Source organism: Haliotis rubra, unplaced genomic scaffold (genome assembly GCF_003918875.1).
Source record: "Haliotis rubra isolate DU_JTF1 unplaced genomic scaffold, ASM391887v1 Scf547, whole genome shotgun sequence".
In the NCBI taxonomy this organism is placed as follows: domain Eukaryota; kingdom Metazoa; phylum Mollusca; class Gastropoda; order Lepetellida; family Haliotidae; genus Haliotis; species Haliotis rubra.
Genome location: NW_025767243.1, coordinates 100964 through 121282, shown reverse-complemented (window position 1 = coordinate 121282; position 20319 = coordinate 100964). Strand labels below are relative to the sequence as shown.

The window sequence follows — 20319 nt, the reverse complement described above, 5'->3', positions numbered from 1 at the left end:
ACTGGGGCTAAACTGCACCTTGGACTGGCTTTCAAAGTATCAGAATTCAGATTTATTCACTATGCATTATGTGGGTTTAACATTATGGCAAAGGTTGGACAGGTCACACACCTTTACCTGAGTAGTTTATTATGTGTCCTTATAGGACATCCTTTGATGTTTTTACTTGAAAATTGGAATTGAGTCCTTTTGTATAATTCAGTGTTATTCATTACGGCATTTTGGATTTAACAGATGACAATAAGAATGAGGATGTACGTCGCCCTGATGGTGCTGAGACACACAACCTTTTCTCCTCGGGCAACAGAGAGGGTGCAGTGGGAGGCAACTCCGTCTCCAGGACAACCAAGTCTCTCCCCGATGATGCAAAACGGATACTGGATGACCTTCAGCTAGATGGTCAGTTTTAAAGTCCAAATGCAGGAGACTTTAGATCCTTGAAAGTCTGATCAGAAACAAGGCCCATGCAGCTTGTAAAGCTTTGATTTCACATAAGTCAACCTGAAACTAATAATTATGATGCAAAATATTGATTGTGTTTGTATGTTATTTGTGAGTCCTTGATAATTCCCTGAAATAATATCACTGAGGTCAAGTGTGAAGGTTTCAAATCCTCATGGTTGAGATTTTAAAGTAAAACGGGCTCACTAGCAAGTGTCTGTTTTGAACGATACAAATATGCCATTCTTAGTTCAGAGTATCCGACCCTACAGCATGGATTAATGCTGAAGGCACAAAGTTCTGGTTTGTAAGGCCCAGATTTGAGTTTTCACAGACTGCTTTCATTCATTGCTCCTGATGATTTGAAGACACCACGTGACCTCTCATCTCTGACATGTGATCTCTGTTCAGGTGATGGCGTGGATGGTGGACACACGAGGTATAGGAGGCAGGCTGTCAAGAGGAAAGCCCTGAAGCCTTCTGGTGAGTTATAGCAGATGTGCTGCTGTAATAATCATCTGAAATGGAAGAGACTGTGCATAGCCCGTTGAAAGTACTGCCATACAATCTTGGCATGAGATTTACAATTTTCTTTTGTTCAATTTTCAGATTTTGAGAACGTTGTTAAAATAATTTCCTCAGCATATTCTTGAATGGAAGTTGCTACTTTGAAAAGCTTCGGAAAGCTGCTTTCATGTTTTTTGGTGTTGAGCTAGAAAGCACTAAGGTCTGATGTTAAGGACATTGTGATTGATCATTTGAGTCAGCCTTCAAATTTTGGGATGTAAGTTTCAATATTTTCTAAGAATTGGATTTTATTGAAACAATATCTGTTCACATCCACTCATTTGACCACCACAGAGCCAGAGAAGCAGCTGTCTGCTGCCTCAAAACAGCGTCACTATGACCAGAGCAAGGTGCGCAAGTTCATCGCGAAACAGAAGGCAGAGGCAGAGCGATTGCGTCAAAAGAAGGAAGAGGACCGAGCACATCGGGCTGAACAGGAGAAGAGACAGCGCCACCTAGCGGAGCTGTACAGCAAACAGAAGCCAAAGGACCAGCCGCCCCAACCACAGCCACGTGCTAAGACACGGGGGAGGAGGTCTGGAGGAGAGGATGACCCACTACGTCGTGATCATCGGACTGTGGGATTAGTGAGTCCTTGACCTCATTTGTCTGTCAGGCTGATTTTGATATATGTGTCTGTAGGAGAGACTGACAGCTTGCAAAAAGACAAGCTGAATCTATTTAGACACCGATCTAATTTGAAAATGTTTTGACACTTTAAGTGCTAGGTGGGTCTAAAGTTTCTTAATGTTTTTATGCAGACTTCTGTCAACATTGCTTCTTTTGTCACATTCATGCAGCACCCCAGAATATGATAACACATGTATCACCATATAGTGTCTGCCAAATGGTTCTCACACTACTAGATGACTTGTCTCTTTGCGTAATTTTTAGTAGAATTTATTGTTATTATACAGGTTATTACTGGCTGAATCTACCAGACCAACAGATTTTTCCTGGAGACAAATGTCATCATTAAGTTTTCACTGTTTTAGCAAATGTTTGAATTAGAAGAAAAGACATTCTTCTGTTTTGGTACCAAAATTGAAAAATATCTGTTGGACATTTTGAATAACAATGACAGTGTCCTAGAAAATAAACTGTTATAAAAACTTGTGGAATATAATTTCCAAGTTTGTGTCTCAGAACCTAGACTCTGACAAGGAGAATGCAGTTGGTGGAGCAGGTATGGAGATGGACGATGACGACTCCACCCTGACGGAGGGGACTGAAGAGGACGTTACACCGACAGGCACGCCCCGAGACAGACGGTAGGCACATACGTCATCCATCTGACATCAGACCAGAATCCGTAGCTGTATTTCTGACTTGTGTGAAATATAAACTGCCAGACTCAATATATCACTTGTTCAGGTGACAACTGAAGACAACTCTGGTTTTATGTTTATTTCTGAAAAGAATGCAAAAACATGAAAGTCAGTTGTTTTGAGCAAACAAACAAACAAACAAATACTTCACAGGCTGCTTCTTTACTCTTTAACAAACAATAGGTGTGATGGAGTTGCCTAGTGGTTAAAGCTTTCGCTCATGACGCCGAGGACTCGGGTTTGATTCCCCACTTGGATACAATGTGTGAAGCCCATTTCTGGTGTCCCCTGTCGTGATATTGCTAGAGTATTAAAATCACTCACTCACTCACTCACTCACTCACTCACTCACTCACTCACTCACTCACTCACTCACTCACTCACTCACTCACTCACTCACTCACTCACTCACTCACTCACTCACTCACTCACTCATTCTCACTCACTCACTCACTCACTCACTCTATCTCCTCACTCACTCTAACAACAACGCGAAATAAGTGACATCATTCATGGCAATACAGAAACTCAAGTTCTACCCGCTACTTTTATCAACCAATGTGGAAACAGTAGTGGGTGTGGCTTACATTTGCATTGGTTTTTTGGAAGCAGAAAGTCAAAACGAATTGTGCTTGGTAAGGCAATGAAATGCCATAGAATCACTAAAGATTTATTTTCCTGCCACCCTCACCCTGAATATTGCGATGCAAGCGAGATCAATCGATAGAGCAATTGTTTGATCAAACTATTAGCAGGGATGAGAATTTTCCACGGATTTGATCATACTGAGGTCATTGGATCTGGCATGGGCACCTGCGGTTCATTTTACTCTTTTTTCACTCCTACCCATTCTCATCTGTGTATTAGTTGCATTCTTTAGCTGCTGTATCTGCTGTACAAATCTCAGCTTCATCAGATACCTTTCCTGTTTCATCAGAGATCCAGAGGTTCCTCACCAGTTCCACACAGCTCAGCCAGCTCCTGTCACAGTCGGAGGGCAGAAACTCAACCTTGATGTAGCTGCTGTCCTGTCTAAATTCTCTGAGGTCATCAATCGAAAAAAGGATCTAGGTGGCGCCACCTACCAGCAACCCAACCTTGAACACTCACATCGAAGCCAGGCTGACCGTATCCGGGCAGTGAAGGAGACTTCAGCTACGTTACAGAACAAGCTGGTCGTGTCTCGCAACATTATGGAAGGTGAGTGGAGTTTTTGAAGTCTACTGATAATATCAGAGGCCATTTATAGCTTAGTCGTCCTTGGTGCTGCTGTTTACTGTGCAGAGTTCAGGGTCGGTGGGCTGCCTAGTGGTTAAAGCGTTCACTCGTCACGCCGAAGACCCTGGTTCGATTCCCCACATGGGTACAGTGTGTGAAGCCCATTTCTTGTGTCCCAGCTGTGATATTGCTGGAATATTGCTAAAAGCGGCATAAAACTAAATTCACTCGCTCACTCACTGTGCAAAGTTCCATCAGCTGGCACACCAGAAACCTATGATGGTTCCAATCCTGGGTTATGCTGATGGTGTTTCTAGGTTTGACACGCCATACCGTGGATGGAGAAAACAGAACTGATGGACTGACGACCGTTTGTTGTGACCCTCTAATTCTCTGCATGATTATTTCTGTATGTTCCTAAATCTCTTAACATTTAGTTGTCACTATTTGTCAGTCAACTCCAAGAGTCAGATTTCATGTTCTTTCACCAATGACAGGATTGTACACATGGACAGCCGAACATGTCTTGACTTTGCACTGAGATTCTATACAAGCTAATTAAAACATATGAGCTTGAAATATTGAAATTCTAAAATCAGAAGCTTAGTGAATTGATTTATTTGTTTCTTTAGCTGCAAACCGTGGCTTGGATGTTAATGCAGTGCCACGCTATGACAGGATCATTGGGTCACGTGATGATTACCACGTGTTTGACAGAAATCTTCCAGGTAAGTTCATTTTAGTTTTAATAAATTCTTAAGTGGTGGTCATTATACTATTTAATTTGAAAGTGTTTCTTTGTAAAGCTTGTATGAAGTTTCAGAGGTTTTCATGGCTTGTATTTACCTTCCCCTCTTTCCTTCAAGGATCTCGCCTTGTGCCAGGTGAGAGGGATGCAAACGAGGCTGCGACCCGAATCCAGGCAGCGTACAGAGGTCATACGGTACGCCAGAGCATGAACTGGCCACTTCCCTCGGGTACAACTCTCGGTGAACGATTCAGGACGGGGGAAATGATCGGGGATATTGTAAGTAGCAGAGGATGATTGTGGAATTCTTGTCAGTTTCTGTAAGCTGTGATCGACATCTTACTGGTAACCATGGTAACTTTATGTAGCACACGTAGGAACATGATGGATGCATGGATGGATGCATGCATAAAGAAATATTTGTTATCAGAGTGTTAATCATTGATCATGTGTTGAGAACTTCTTGCATGGACCATGGTGTATTTGCCCTTAGTTGAGGAAAAGATCAGATCCAAGGACTTGAATCCTTACTGTTTCATCATGAATTTGCTTATACCTATCTACTCTCTCCATCATGTACTGCCTTTTGGGACCGCCTCCGTGGTGTAGTGGTAAGAGCGTCCGCCCGGAGAGCGGAAGGTCGTCGGGTTCGATCCCCAACCGCGTCATACCAAAAGATGTTAAAATATGGTACTTGTTGGTCCCTGCCTGGCGCTCGGCATTAATGGGTACAACAAGGACTGGTCAGCTCGAGTCAGTATAATGTGTCTGAAGTGGGGTATTCATGCTTCACTGCGGCATGGTATCTCAGTGGGCTAGCACTATAAAACCAGCTTCAGTCTGGGCTAGTACAAGCAGCCGCACATACACATACACACGCATGCACGTCGTCATATGAGGAAATATTCTCAAGCACGACGTTAAACCCAATTTCACCTCACCTCACCTCACTGCCTTTTGTTTATGTTTGCTGACACTGTAGATTGTGTTAAAGCTGGAGTTCAGCTCACTCACTGACTGTGTGACTCTCTGTTGTAGGATGCCCTAGAAGAGTCTTCCATCACTGAAACCTCAACCTTCAGCGACATCACAATAACTGAAGATTCCGAGAACGAAGTCCATGAACTCCCGCCCTGGACAGGTCAGTTTGTCCGCTACATTAATGCCATTGTTTAAACATTCTTGAAGAGTGTTGGCTTATATTGTAAGAGTCAGGATTGAATAAACATTAGAGAACTATGAAAAGCAAGATAACTGACCTGCTCATTGAAGAAAAATATCCACAGTGATTTGGGGATGATGGGTGTAGTGTTGGCTCATTGTGCTAAAGGTCTGGGTTTGATTCCCCATTTTGGTATAATGGATGAACCAGACAACCTGGTGTCTTCTGCATGCAGACAGTTGAGTAAAACTGGACAATACCCTGCTTGTCTTCATGAATTTGGAATCGTTTATGTCTTTTCTGCAGATGTTGAAGCATGTGCGTGGTGGGGCTAGCGACCATCACCTTCGAACTACTGCCTTCAAGCCTACCAGCAAGTATGTCTGGGAGGAACCACGAGGAGACCCACTGTCAATCATCAACGTCTACCAGCGCAAGATGAAGAGCATGGGCAGGGGTAAGTTATCTCCCTTTAACACCTCTTCCCTGTATAGTTTGCTTGGAATACAGATGAGTTATTTCTCAAACTGACAAAGGAACCAAAATATGCAGAATCTTTTAAAATTATCTACAATACTCACAGCAGTCTAGATTTCGGACTCTATTCTTGTTGTCAATTGATGGACAGTTTACTTGAATAATTCTTTTGATATTTTCACTTCTTAAGTTGCAATGTTGTTATTTCAATCTTTGCTTTGTTCATTCTTCCCGAATATTGTTTAATTACATTTAATACATCTTGTTATCATGAAGAGTTTGAATGTTGGAAGTGTGCTATGTGATGTCCTGTTGATGGTTACTTGTAATATCATGTTCCCACAGAGAATGATCGACTGGCTCCAGCACCCAGTTTTCCAAGGGATAGTGCAATGAATTCTCAAGAGGCTAGGCAGTTAACCAATCAGGGAACATTACCACAGACATCGTCCAATCAAGGAACAGCATCAAGGCTATCCAATCAGCAGTCAGCATCAAGGTCTTCCATCGGTCAACAACCAGCGTCCCGACTGACTGAGTCTGCCTCTGTGGTCAGTGAGCAGATGGGGTTGACATCGGGGAAGGGCGAGGTGCACACACAACCTAAGTCACGGGACCCGGTCAGAGTCCCAGACAAACAAAGTTCCACCCGAGTTGATGATGTGAGTCGCAGGTCTCAGCCAGTGGAGATGTCCCAAGCTGACAGCAGACACAGCAGGTAAATTGGGTGATATAAGACATACATATGGGATAAACAGATGGTGGTTGTAACTGATAGTAAAACACAGCTTTTCATGTGATACAGCATGTATCTTAGTTCTCATCTGATACAGCATATATCTCAAATCTCATGTGATACCGCATGTATCTCAGTTCTCATGTGATTCAGAAGTTGTATGACTCAGTATATAGTACATTAAAGTCATGTGTTTCAGGCGGGACCCAGCCAGTTTTCGGCCTGTTCGAGAAAGCATCACTGATGAATCTTGCATCCAGTCCTTCGAGTAAAGTACTCTCCATCGTCATTAATTGCCAGTCATTCACTGCTGATATAGTTATCTGTAATGCAGTCTTTGGCCACTTTGTACCAACATCAAAAGATGCTTCTTGTTATGATGCCTGTGAAAATGAAGCCTGGTTTTCAACTTGGCTATGTGTCTGTAACTGACATAGGTCCATAATCTGGAACATAGACGCTCATGTTAAACCAGCTGTTATGTGACTTGTATTGTCTAACACTCACTCACTCTGTATGTTCACAGTGAGGAGGATGAAGACAGGACTCCAACAGCCTCCAGACCCAACTCCAGGCCTGGACTTTCACACAACAGTGTCAAGATGTCGGAGGACTCAGGTCAGGATTCTGATGCTTCATTGGTCAGTAATGAGGAAACGCTGAGGTCAAGGTTATCCAGGGTAAGTATGTTCCCCAAGCATTTCTGTCTTAGAATTAACATCGCCTCTTAGAGCCAGTGTTCTTCTAGAAGAAGCACCATAAAATATTTTGTTTGATTCCAGCATGAGTTACCTCCCCCTGGAGCTGAGAGCCGCGAGCCTGGACGCTTCTCCCCAAGCACTCTGGAGCAGAAGATGTATGCAGAGCTGAATCGTCTTGAAAGTATGGAAGTGACACTGCATCAGCTGACCAGTGTTGACCGCACACGTGCTGTCTCCATGGCCCAGCAGGAAACTGTATCCCTGGCGCAGATGCTGAAAGTGAGTTGATTCTCAGAAGGTTTTTTCACTGGTGTAGACTACAGTCTGTTTGAGTAGAAAGTGTTGTGCGCCCCTCCTCGCCAACTGTCAGCAGTCATGTTTATAATGATGATAGTTTGTTAAACAACTTTTTCTTTGATGCATGACAATTTCTAATATCTGAAAAGGTGTTTGGGTATAGGTTATTAATGAAGATCTTGCCTCGTAATATTTATTAGCTACCTTTCTAAACTGATATATTTAGCAATTCATGGGGACACTTTCTTGTCAAACAGACTGTATACATGCTCTGTCCCTGGCTCAAATACTGAAGAACAGTTGACCAGTGTAGAGTTGACCAATGTATACCAAACATGGCCTGTTTCATTCACACAGATTTAGTGTTTTGAAACACAATCAATTCTTACTTCCATTTTCCTTTCAGAGTTTATTTTTCAAAAGTGCTTATTACACAGTGTTTATTTTTTATCTTGCTGTTCCCAGGCCAGACAACAAACACACGAGCACGATATGCGTCAGCTCAAACTCCAGGCTCAGAAAGAGGCCTATGAGGCCAACCAGCAACTTGAAGAGACCCAGAAAGCAGGGTCAGGTGCAGCAGGAGGGGCAGTGCCCCGGCTGAGTCGTGAGGAGATACAGACACTGAAGAAAGAGGCCATTCGGGCAGCAGCAGAAGCATGGAACCTTGGTCCCTCCGACAATAACAGACGTCAAGGACGGAAAGACAAATCCAGTTCTCGGGACGCAGTGTCAAGGTCAAGGGGTCAGAGTCAGAGATCGACACTGATGTGACCGATTCCTTGTCTAGGAAACCACGGAAGCCTATGTCTGTTTCTTACAGTGTCAGCAAGTCATATGTCCGACCATCAAGGTAGGAGAAACTTATAGCATAATGGTTGAAGATATCTCTATCATAAGGAGAATGTGTGTCCGAATTGTCTAGAACCATAATCATGCTCAGGGTTTTCTTTTGCCAAAGTTGAAGAAGTCTAAGACCAACATCACATAAGCTGACACACCATATTGTTACTGAGATACCATTCCTAGTGACTGTTACGGTTAAATAATTGCCATGAAAAAAGGTTAAGAATCCCCTTTGAACCAACGAAATATAACACAGACAAGTCTAAAATATTCAATAATATATTGAGCAAACAATGAGCAAGCTACATTGAATCACAATACAGATTTCTAATACAATGCAATTGAGTCACAAATCTAAAGTTTTGGGTCACATATGGGTCACAGCATGGCTGTATCATTAACCACTTAGATCTTTCTTGAAACGTGTTGAATATACGACATGACGATGTCAACACATAAACATCCGGTCAAGGGAGGTAGCTCTGGAGCGCTATCATAAAGGCGTGCCGCTAAAATACTGTTGCCACTGAACATATATGACTCGAAATGTGACCCACAACCAACACTCAAAACTTTAAACATTGTGCCTCATAATTATTATCACCTAACCAATGTTATTACAAATTACAAGAAACACACTCTCGTAACATGACATACAGCCCGAGTTGCACAATCAGCTGTATCAGAGCTGTATGTGGCGTTGTTTAGATGGTAAATGGTATACTGGGGCGTTTTGTTAGCCTTGTTGTTTCAGCATTCACTTGTCATGCTGATAACCCGGGTTTGATTTCCCACATGGGCACAATGTGTGAACCCATTTCTGGTGTCACCTGCTGTGATATTGCTGGAAGATTGCTGAAAGCGTTGTAAAGCGTCACTCGCTTTCTAATCGTAGAAGAGAATCCTGGTACCATCAGTGTTTGTCAGCAGTGTCTAAAGGTCAGATAACTTGCAGGAGTTCCGTGTCGGAGAGTGTGAGAACAGCTAAAGACTCTCAGCAGGACACCGACAGTGACAGCATCCGCACCGCCAGTGATGCTGAAGGCCGGGGACGTGTCCAAGATGAGCATCAAGGAGGACATCAGAGGTGAGATTCCTTGTGATGGCAGATGAACATCAGCAATTGTGAGAGCTTTCTATAATAACCTTCACTGACTGATCTACAACCAGCATTTCATGGCTTAATCAGTAAACAGTTTGTATGTTTCAATCATTTTGATTTTGATTTTACCATGTATCTGTTCAACAGATGAGGACTACACAATGTCTTTTGATGAGTCCATGACAGAAGATGAATCCTTCAGACAAGTACTGCCCTCAGAATCTCACGAAAAGAGGTCAAGCGTCGTCATGCCGACTCATCAGTTTTAGCTGCTGCTGATGAGACAGGTACTAATACATGTCATCGTTGATAAATATTTGCAGGTTAGCGCAAGGAGTTTTCGAAGAAACCCTATGGAGTCTTATGGAAGATGTTATGTAATTCTACAGATTGAAATTCAAAGTGTCATTGATCAAGATTTGAAGATTTACTTCGTTCTCAAATTGATTTACCACAAGCCATGGTGTTCATGAGTGTGTGAGATGTTGTACTCATTGAGTCGTGGTTTGTGCTCACAGGCAGTGGCAGTCGTCTTGCCATCGGAGACTTGACATCGTTGTTCGTGGGAGAGGACAACTTCAGCAAGTTCACGGCGGAGATGGTGCGTCAGATTATGCGTGAGGAGGAGCTGCGTGCACAGCACCAGGCGGCACTGCTGCGACTGCGGGAGAAGGCCCTGAAGGAGAAGACAAAGGCGGAGCTGGCGTGGATCAAGCAGCAGAAACAGTTGCGGCACCGAGGTCATGATGACAAGTACCCCGAGATCCACAAACAGGAGCAGTCGATTCTCCGGCGACAGAAGGAGCAGCAGGTGAGATCTTGGAGACTAGAAGAGCTTTTGTGAGTAGAGTTACTCTTGAAAAAAACTCACAAACATTTTTAGAAAGTCCATGATTGGCTGGACTATTTCACAGCTTTGGCCATTGGAGCTGTAGCATTTGTAGTGCTTTGAGCACCCACTTAGTGGTTGGATTTAGGACAGTATAAATTTCCATTATTATTATTATCTTAAAATAATTGTGTATTGCGGACATTGTGAAAGTTGTTGATTTTCTCCATGTCACTATTAAAACCAAAGGGAAGTAACTCTAACACAAAGTTGTGACAATCCTTCCAAATTAACACACAAGAGCATTCAGTTATATGACTGAATGTTCAGGTGTGTAATATGTATTTAGAACTAAAGGTGACTGTTGAAAAAGATTGTTTGATTATTATGCAAAATTTTGGCATTTATAACTATTTAAAGTCATATGGCAAATAAGTGTGACACATTAATAGTTTGATATAGAGTCCTTGCTGCTACTTTGTCAGGACTCTTTTGAGATCTTTGCTATGATCAGTTACTGGCTGTTTATCTGTGTAGTGGCTTTCATATAACTGCATTCAACACTTACTCACTCACTCTATGTTTTGTAGGAGGAAATTCGCCGCCTTCAGGAAGCCAACAAGTTGGCGAGTCGGGAACGACAGTGTCTCCTCCAGCAGCATGAAGAAATTGCAAAAATGAGACAGTCAACCAAAAAGGTCAGGACAGTTAGAAGATGATAATTTATGATAAGGTGAAAATGTCACATGTATTGTAGGGGACACCAGGGTATTGAAGCAACATGCATTAGAATTATTTTGGCCCCAGGCTGCAACTTCAGGTAGGATCTTAAAATGACCTGCTGCCAATGTTGTTTACAAGGGCACATTTTGGGAGGCTTTTTTCCATTGACCATTATTAAAGTTAAATACAGCCAGTAGATATTGTACCTGTGAAGATTTCATCAGAATTTGTCTTTAGCAACCCCTGCTTGTCATAAGAGGAAACTAACGTCAGGGGTAAGGCTGTGTTGGTGTGGTGGTGTCAGCCTGGTCCAGATGAGACATGTCATTGCCTCCCAATTATCCTGGATTGTCTGGTCCAGACCCGATTACTTGCAGACCACCATCAACAAACACACAAACAGTATATATTGAATTTTGCTATCTAAGCAAACTTTTAAGAAAGAAACACATATCACTTAGATGATGATGATGATGATGATGATACCTGTGACAAAGACCCTGAGGTTATGTCCACCCTCTATTTACTCATGTATGTTTTACTTCTCATCAGACTCTAGGGCATCTGAGGCCGAAAGGTCGACTACATCGGCCAGTGGAGGTTCATACAGAGGATGAAGTCAGTGCAGTAAGTTTAAAGGGAAATAGGATAAACCAAATATATGTATTGCCCAGTCATTGATTGCGTAAGTCACCATGCATGGTGCATCTCTTTGGCATACCTGAAACCTGTGATGCTTGGTTTGAATACCTGATTTGCTTTATCATAACCGTACACAGGCTGTAGAAATGTGATCAATGTCTGCTTACAAGCTATGATATGAGTAAAATAAGCAGCGAGTAGCCAAACTCAGTCGCTCACTCATTAGTGGTATAAGCTAGGAGTACATTTAAAAACTTTTAAGAGACTACTGAAAGCTTGAAGCTCACCCTCTTAATGTGTGTACATAGTTTTGATGTGTTTTCTAATCTGTCTTCAGCTGGATGATGCATCAGACGTCAGTGAAGATATGTCACAACTGAAAGGTGAGATTTCCAACTTGATTCACACACAGGGATTTACAGGACGCGAATTCCTGCGTCCTATATGCATAAAAATTGACAATGGATGCAACAAAATTTATTAGAGCATCCACAGGGATGTCAAGTAACAATAAGTTATCACTGAATTTGCTACCAGCTGGGGTATGGTATTATTTGCAATTTAATTACTGTAACAATGTGATGATCATGATACACAATACAATATCAGTATTAATTATAATATTTAAGTGTCTGGGACCCCCATTTTGTAGTCCAGGACCCCTGAAAATTAAGCGTATGAGTCACCGAGACCCTCAAATACAGGACTCCAGGTAAATCCCTGTACACAGATATGCAATCATTCATATATGTTGTGACCTTGAAGTTAGTGTCCCAGACAAAACCAACCTTGTACAGGGTTCTTACACATACTGGTAAGATGTGATATTGTTGAGGTCAGTATCTAAGTTGGGGTATATTGTGACTGTGTGCAATTACAGTTATTAATTACAGAACCTTGATTGCTTGTCTCAACTCTTCTTAATTTCTGCTTTTGATTTTAACAGGTAACACAATGTTTCTTGTCATTCCAGACTACAAGTCAGACTCAGAAGTGTATGGGAAGGAGACGAAAACCAGACGCAGAGCAAAGGGAGATAAGCAGAAGATAGACAAGCAGATGAAGAACAGGCTGGACCAGAAGTGAGTTTTATTCCTTTCTACATGCCATGTTTTTAAATCAGTGAGCGGTATAAGTATCATTATCCACAACCACAAAGTGGGAGGGATATTAGTTTGAGTTCCGTCTGTCTGTCCGTCGAGATAATGGGGACAGATTTTCTCAAAAACCTTGGAAACCAAATTTGGTATGTATTTTCAGGACACAAATGCCTTGATGGAAACCATGTACATGATTCTTTACAGAGATATGGCCCTTGTCATGCATTTCTTGTCTATCTGCATGTTATCCCCAGTGGGAACAGATTTTCGTTTGTAATACCTTTTAATCAATGTGTACTTGATTAGGTACTTGACGTCTCGGGAGCAGAAGCTTCACAATCGCCGGCGGAATGCGGAGGAGTTGTTGGCATGGAAACAGCGGCTGGATGAAGAGGAACAGGAGGTGTTCACACTGGAAAAACAGGCGCTGTCTGTCTGGGGTGATGAACGGGCACCACCAGGTGGCGCTGCTGGCAAACAGGACCGACCTCCATCCAGGAGGGGCAGACCAAGGTCGTCTCAGCAAGAGGACACAACTTCGAAGAAAGGTGGGTGTGGAGAAATAATGGAGGAATGCGTCTTCATATCAACAGCCAGCATTATTGAACCAGCCTAGAACATTATTGAACTGAGAACCTGTGACAAAGAAAGTGTTTCTAGGGAAGAGATTGTAAGGAAAATGCTACTACATTACATTACTGAAAGTTTGTCCCACTTGATGGTAATCCCTTCGCGCATTAACTTCTGTCCAAAAACAAATATACTAATTCAAATGAGCTAAGGTGTTTGTTGAGGTGATTGTAGCCAGTATAAATTTTCTGACTTTCTTTCATTATGTTGCGGGGCGGTTGGGTAGCCTAGTGGTTAAGGCGTTTGCTCGTCATGCTGAAGACCCGGGTTCGATTCCCCACATGTGTACAATGTGTGAAGCCCATTTCTGGTGTCCCCCGCCCTGATATTGCTGAAATATTGCTAAAAGCTGCCGTGGTATTGCTGAAATATTGCTAAAAGCGGCGTAAAACTAAACACACTCACTCAATGTTGCAAGTAAGTGTTGTGTAAGTTAAGTGAGGTGAAATAGGGCTTTACGTCGTGCTTGAGAATATTTCGCCCATATGACGACGTGCATGCGTGTGTATGTGTATGTGCGGCTGCTTGTACTAGCCCAGACTTAAGCTGGTTTTATAGTGCTAGCTCACTGAGATACCATGCTGCAGTGAAGCATGAAGACTCCACTCAGACACATTATACTGTCTCCGAGCCGACCAGTCCTTGTTGTACCCTTTAATGCCTAGCGGCAGACAGGGAACAACTGTTGTGTAAGTGTCCCGGTCAGGCAAGATATGCTTACACTTTTCAAAATCATTTGGTTTCATCTCTGACTTTCTGTGATCCATTAATATCATTTTGAGTATAAGATAGAAATAATGTTGCTGGAATATTGCACTCGACTTTAAAAGCAGTGTAAAACCCAACTCACTCACTCACTTGTTATGTTACAGTAGTTTCCAAGGAAGCAGGTGCTGCTCATCGAGATGAAACAACTATCTCGGAACAGTTGAGTACTGCTAGAGACGAGACTGGATCGAGGGCACGCGGTACCTCCTATACCCAGAAATCTGATGCCATCTCCACACAAATTAGTGCAACACGCACTGAGAGATCAGAGAAGAGGTCGAGGGGCGAGAGGTCAAGGTCACCAGCAGCTAGTGGAAGTGAAGGATCAATACCGGAAGAGATTCCTGCACGGTCTGACGAGGGATCCACATCCAGTCCAGAGAAGAAGTAAGTCAGAATATGGAACATTTTATTGTTAGAAGAGATTTCCCTTATCCTTTTGTACTGGATATTTGCTTTGTATTGAATAGGGTCTGTTGGAGGTGAGGTGAGGTGAAATTGGGTTTAATGTCGTTCTTGAGAATATTTCGCTCATATGACGACGTGCATGCGTGTGTATGTGTATGTGTGGCTGCTTGTACTAGCCCAGACTGAAGCTGGTTTTATAGTGCTAGCCCACTGAGATACCCTGCCGCAGTGAAGCATGAATACCCACTCAGACACATTATACTGACTCCGAGCGACCAGTCCTTGTTGTACCCATTAATGCCGAGCGCCAGGCAGGGACCAACAAGTACCATATTTTAACGTCTTTTGGTATGACACGGTCGGGGATCGAACCCGCGACCTTCCGCTCTCCGGGCGGACGCTCTAACCACTACACCACGGAGGCGGTCAGGGTCTGTTGGAAGGCATAGTGGTTGAATCTTAAGGTCTGTCACACACTGTATGATTCACTGTTGGTTGTATAAGTGAAATCTGTGTCCTTTGAGTCCTAGGCGGTGGGGTAGCCTAGTGGTTACCCGGGTTCAATTCCCCACATGGGTACAATGTGTGAAACCCATTTCTGGTGTCCCCTGCCATGATATTGCTGGAATATTGCTAAAAGTGGTGTAAAACTCACTCACTCACCCACTCCTTTGAGTCCGTTTATCTTCAGTGTGAATCTTTGAAGAAATTCCTGGTTTATCAGCACCAAGCCTATGGGTTTCAACACTTGCCTCACTCTGGGCTTTCCTCACATGTTTTCATGTCCCAGTTGCATGGATTGATGCTTATGATGTCCATCATCGGATTGTGTGGACCTGATTATTCATAGGCTGCCGTCATATGGCTGAAATATTGCTGAGTGCAGAGTTAAACAAAAAGAAATTCCTCAAAAATTCAGCTAACTGGCACAATTAGAATTAATACTGTTCAAATCCAACCCTACTGAGTCACTGATAACATGTGTTCTACATCTTTATTATTTCCCCAGTGATGACACGATAGTTCAAATCCAAGCCTCGGTGGTGGATGACTACAACAATGATATTGCTTTGAGCAGGACACCACTCTTGACCCCCAGCAGGAAGAAGTCCCTCGGTGGTGGATGGTTCCTCCCGCAGGGCAGTTCCCCTCTCCCCTCCCCTCACCCTGGTCCAGGAAGGGAGGGTCAGAGAGTGAATCAGAGGACTCTATCTCTCACACAGGTAAACATCTCACTGATTCTTATGTAATGAAGATAATCATCATAGATACTGAGTAGTCCCTTGACCATGACAGAATTTGCTGATTGACTTTTGCTGATTTTGTGAGCAGTTTGTCAGAAACCTACCTACAGATTTTACCAAAGTGGGCTATAACATTTGCAGTCTTCTCACTCATTCACTTATCACCCTTGAAGATCGGGGTTAGAATTGATCCTCAGTAACCCATGCTTGTCGTAAGAGGCAACTAACGGGATCGGGTGGTCAGGCTCGATGACTTGGTTGACTCATGTCATCGTATCCAAATTGCGTAGATCGATGTTCATAATGTTGATCACTGTATTGCCTGGTCCAGACTCAATTATTTACAGACCACCGCCATAAAGCTGGAATATTACTGAGTGCGGCGTAAAACTAAACTCACTCACTCACTTATCCTCACAGAGACCCTGTCTGATGCAAGCGACTATGAAGTTAGGATTCGGCAGCTGAGTGACGAGGTACGGAGGCGAAGGAGGGAGGTGGACATTCTCAAGAAGGACCGGAAGAAGAAGGCCAAGGAACGGATGAGGGCTCAGGAGGATTCGCTCAAGAAGCAGATAGAGGTGAACCCATCACATGTATTCTTCATCTTTGGTAATGACTCTCTGATAAGTTATCCACAAAATGCAGAGAATTTATGGATGTCAGCTTCTGTGTAATGAGGAACAAAACCTTTTCAGAGTTGCAGAGTTCATGTTGTTCTTCTTGCATGTACAACATTCTGAACCTTAGTAGGCAGACAAATAATGTAAACAGTTGCACTTGCAGTACAGTTTGGTTGCCTCCCTCTCTCATGCCAGGATCTGCTGGTTGTATGTTTGATTGATCATATTGCTTAGTCTGTGCGGACTATTCCATACACATGACAGATATATAACCTGCATACATTTATTGGGCAAGTCAGAATGTTACTAGTTTACAGATGGAGGTGGATGTAAACATAGATGTGCTACGTTTTAACAGGCATACGACAACTACATCACGCAGCTGCGACATGACCAGATTGATCTTGAACATGATGCTGTCAAGGCAACAGTCAAGCCTCAGATAAAGCATCCCAGAGTCACAACAGGGAAATCACCTGGGAAGGGAAGACAGCAAGATGTGTCTCCCAGCAAGAGGACACCAGATGGTGAACATAACCACTCCTCCAGCTTCGAGGACACTCGGGATGGCACAGAGTCCAGCCACACCTCACCATCACTGTCAGACAGCAGGGGTAGGTTAAGCTTAGCCAGAAAACTTACACAAATACTGTCAGAATCAGAGAAAATGCTGATTAATTTGGTTTAACTTTCACTGGAGTTGGACTGTGATTAGACAAGAGACATCATCGACAAATATTGGAGTTGTTATAGCAGAAGTATCACATCTAATAAATGTGCAAAGTTAAATTGTTGTGTTAAATTGTCGTTGACACTTTTGTCATGGTATTGGGGTATTTAGTTGCACATTAATGCAAGTGTCTCATTGGGACGCTAATTGGTATAGATGATAAATTTTGTATCACTTAAGGAAATGTGAACATGCAAGTAAAGCTTTATTTATTCTCTGAAACCAGGTATTATACTTTCCTGCAGGCTTGTTGTGTTCAATTAATCATTGTCTTCTCTCTACAGATCTGAAGCTGTCTCCAGTTCAGGAGGACAAACCAGGGAAGAAGAAGTCTCCTTTCCTCGACCGCATCTCCGAAGGCAGTGAATCCGACAAGTCTGGAGCATCAGGAAAGAAGGCAGGACCAGGTCCACGTGACAAGTCTGAGTCTAGTGTATCGGAAGTCATTGAAGAGTTATCCAATGTAGAGGACAGTGTTGTGTCAGAGAGAACTGTGTCCGGCTTGATCCAGATCAAAACTGACCTGCCTGCTCTGGCTGACTCACACAGCAAACAGAGTCTCCATGACGACGACCCATCCTACAGTATGACCTTCACAGATGCTGTGTCCGTGAGCCAGGACAATTCTAAACTACCTCTAAGTGTCCACAGTCGCTTGGATGTGCCTGACCAGACTGTTGGGACAAAAGACAGGTCTGAAGTGTCGGTGTCCGAGCAGTTGGAGGAAGCCCTGTCTCTTAGATCAGAACAGTCAACATCAGTGCCCTTAAAGATAGATCTGAACAAAGACTCAAGTGTCAAAGCAGGAAACAAAGCCAGTGAAAAATCCTACACAACAGGAATACCGGAATCCGACAGTGAGAATGAAACAAAATCTCATCACACATTATCCTATTCTACCACAAAATCTGAGGGCACTGCATCTCGCCCATCTAGTGAGAAGTCTGTGGCCAGTACAAATTACAGTCAGGACTTTGAAGAGGAAGATCTGTCTGAGTCAGAGAGGACACCTGTTCAGTCTGTTCCAGCTCCAGCTTCAGCTCTGCCCAGCATCAAATCTGGTGGTGGCAGAACTGAGGAGGAGGTCAGTGAGGTCATCTCCGCCAGTCTTCCGTCCATCTCGGAGAAGAAGGCATACAATAGGCAGGACACTTGGGACAACGCACTGCTGGCTGACGTCCTGGGAGGACTGGATGATCTGGAAGATGACGAAGACAAGACACCCACTGAGACTCCACGTGAAGGATCACCACCTCCACTTGGCCAGGAGGAAAACAGTGCTCTTCTGATGACAGATCCATTAGCTGACTTTAACCTTGGAGACAAAGTACTGGTGTGGGGAAGGAAGAAAGGGACATTGTTGTATAAAGGCAAGGTGGATTTCGCTCCGGGAATTTGGGCTGGGGTGGAGTTGGAAAAGCCAGAGGGTGATATGAATGGCACATCAGGGGGAAGAGAATATTTCTCATGCCGTTCCCAGTATGGTGTGCTTGTTCATGGAAGTGATATATCTCCCCAGATTGAGATAGATGAGAACTTGATGAATGATGTTAAAAGTCCAGATGATTCGGTCACAGATGTTTCCGCTGCAACTGAAACAGAACTTGAAAAGGAGATCCTTAATGCTGCCGAGAATGTTGAGTCCTTTGTCACAACACCGCCACAGTCGCCAGGTGTAAAGAAGAAACGTGATGTCAACAGTCTGGCTGATGACATCACAGACCATCTTGCAATGTCAATAGTGAAGGATTCAATGGAGACTATGGGAACCATTGCCGCCAAACATGCTCCTCCAGAAAAGAAGATTCCTCCTGCCACACTGCCAAAACCAAAACTCCAGCAGCAGACCGTCACCGCTGTCATAGAGAAAGTTCCTGATCAAACCACAGAGACAATAAAGCCATCTTCTCCAAAGGACGTCAGCGCAGACAAGGCCACCGACAGTGTCATGGACAGTATGTTGAATGAAGCTATCTCACAGATGGTGTCCATCAGAAACAAGCAGCGGAGTCGGACAGATGGGGATAGAGATGCCTCAACTGGCCAGGTCAATGGTCATCTGTCATCCGATGAACTTGACTCCCTATCAGCTGGAGGGCTTCTGAATAGTGGAAGGGAACAAAAGCCGGACATCCTGGTTCTTGATGATGGTGCTGATCTCATTCAAAGGCCTGAGTCACCCATGCCTGGAGAGGTGAGATGTTGTTGCTCTATGTTTGTCATCTGTGGATCATTGCATTGTAATGACAATTTCAGATGTACTTTACAGATATTGGATAGGGAAGGTCAAATGGCAAAACTTAGTGATCCTATTGAATATCATCAACATTGAATGATATAGGAAGGCCAAAACTGTTTTTGTTTTGGACTTTCAGTGCTTTTAACAAAGTGTGACTGTTTTTATGGTGTGTTTGACTGTAACCCTTTTCATCTGTGTGTGACTGTCTTGCAATGTATTACCATGTAACACAGTTTAAATACTTATGTAACAGTCTAACATTGAGTGACTGGGTGATGATGTATCACTAACACTGTGTGAATATGTTCATCAATATGTGACATTGTTAAAGTATGGAACAAGAGGACTAACATTGTGACAGTGGGCCTACCACCGTGTCAGTATGTTCAGCAATGTGTGACTGTGTTACAGTGTGTGACTAACACTGTGTCAGTATGTTTCAGCAATGTGTGTCAGTATGTTCAGCAATGTGTGTCTGTGTTACAGTGTGTGACTAACACTGTGTCAGTATGTTTCAGCAATGTGTGTCAGTATGTTCAGCAATGTGTGTCTGTGTTACAGTGTGTGACTAACACTGTGTCAGTATGTTCAGCAATGTGTGTCAGTATGTTCAGCAATGTTACAGTGTGTGACTAACACTGTGTCAGTATGTTTCAGCAATGTGTGTCAGTATGTTCAGCAATGTGTGTCTGTGTTACAGTGTGTGACTAACACTGTGTCAGTATGTTTCAGCAATGTGTGTCAGTATTTTCAGCAATGT

General features: G+C 43.3%; 1 protein-coding gene across 1 annotated transcript in view; it reads left to right on the top strand.

The window, feature by feature from the left end:
* LOC124253614 (centrosome-associated protein 350-like) overlaps positions 1–20319 on the top strand; it is a 29234-nt gene that overhangs the window by 5103 nt on the left and 3812 nt on the right. Inside the window, 30 exon segments of the mRNA XM_046687421.1 lie at positions 235–399; positions 853–924; positions 1303–1595; positions 2155–2279; positions 3274–3536; positions 4187–4282; positions 4421–4581; positions 5341–5443; positions 5771–5777; positions 5779–5921; positions 6287–6659; positions 6877–6945; positions 7204–7357; positions 7460–7657; positions 8141–8448; positions 8499–8528; positions 9477–9608; positions 9718–9891; positions 10146–10434; positions 11043–11150; positions 11728–11802; positions 12155–12200; positions 12791–12899; positions 13224–13465; positions 14420–14702; positions 15733–15884; positions 15887–15953; positions 16383–16548; positions 16949–17204; positions 17605–19514. Coding sequence (XP_046543377.1) covers positions 235–399; positions 853–924; positions 1303–1595; positions 2155–2279; positions 3274–3536; positions 4187–4282; positions 4421–4581; positions 5341–5443; positions 5771–5777; positions 5779–5921; positions 6287–6659; positions 6877–6945; positions 7204–7357; positions 7460–7657; positions 8141–8448; positions 8499–8528; positions 9477–9608; positions 9718–9891; positions 10146–10434; positions 11043–11150; positions 11728–11802; positions 12155–12200; positions 12791–12899; positions 13224–13465; positions 14420–14702; positions 15733–15884; positions 15887–15953; positions 16383–16548; positions 16949–17204; positions 17605–19514 — 6569 coding nt within the window.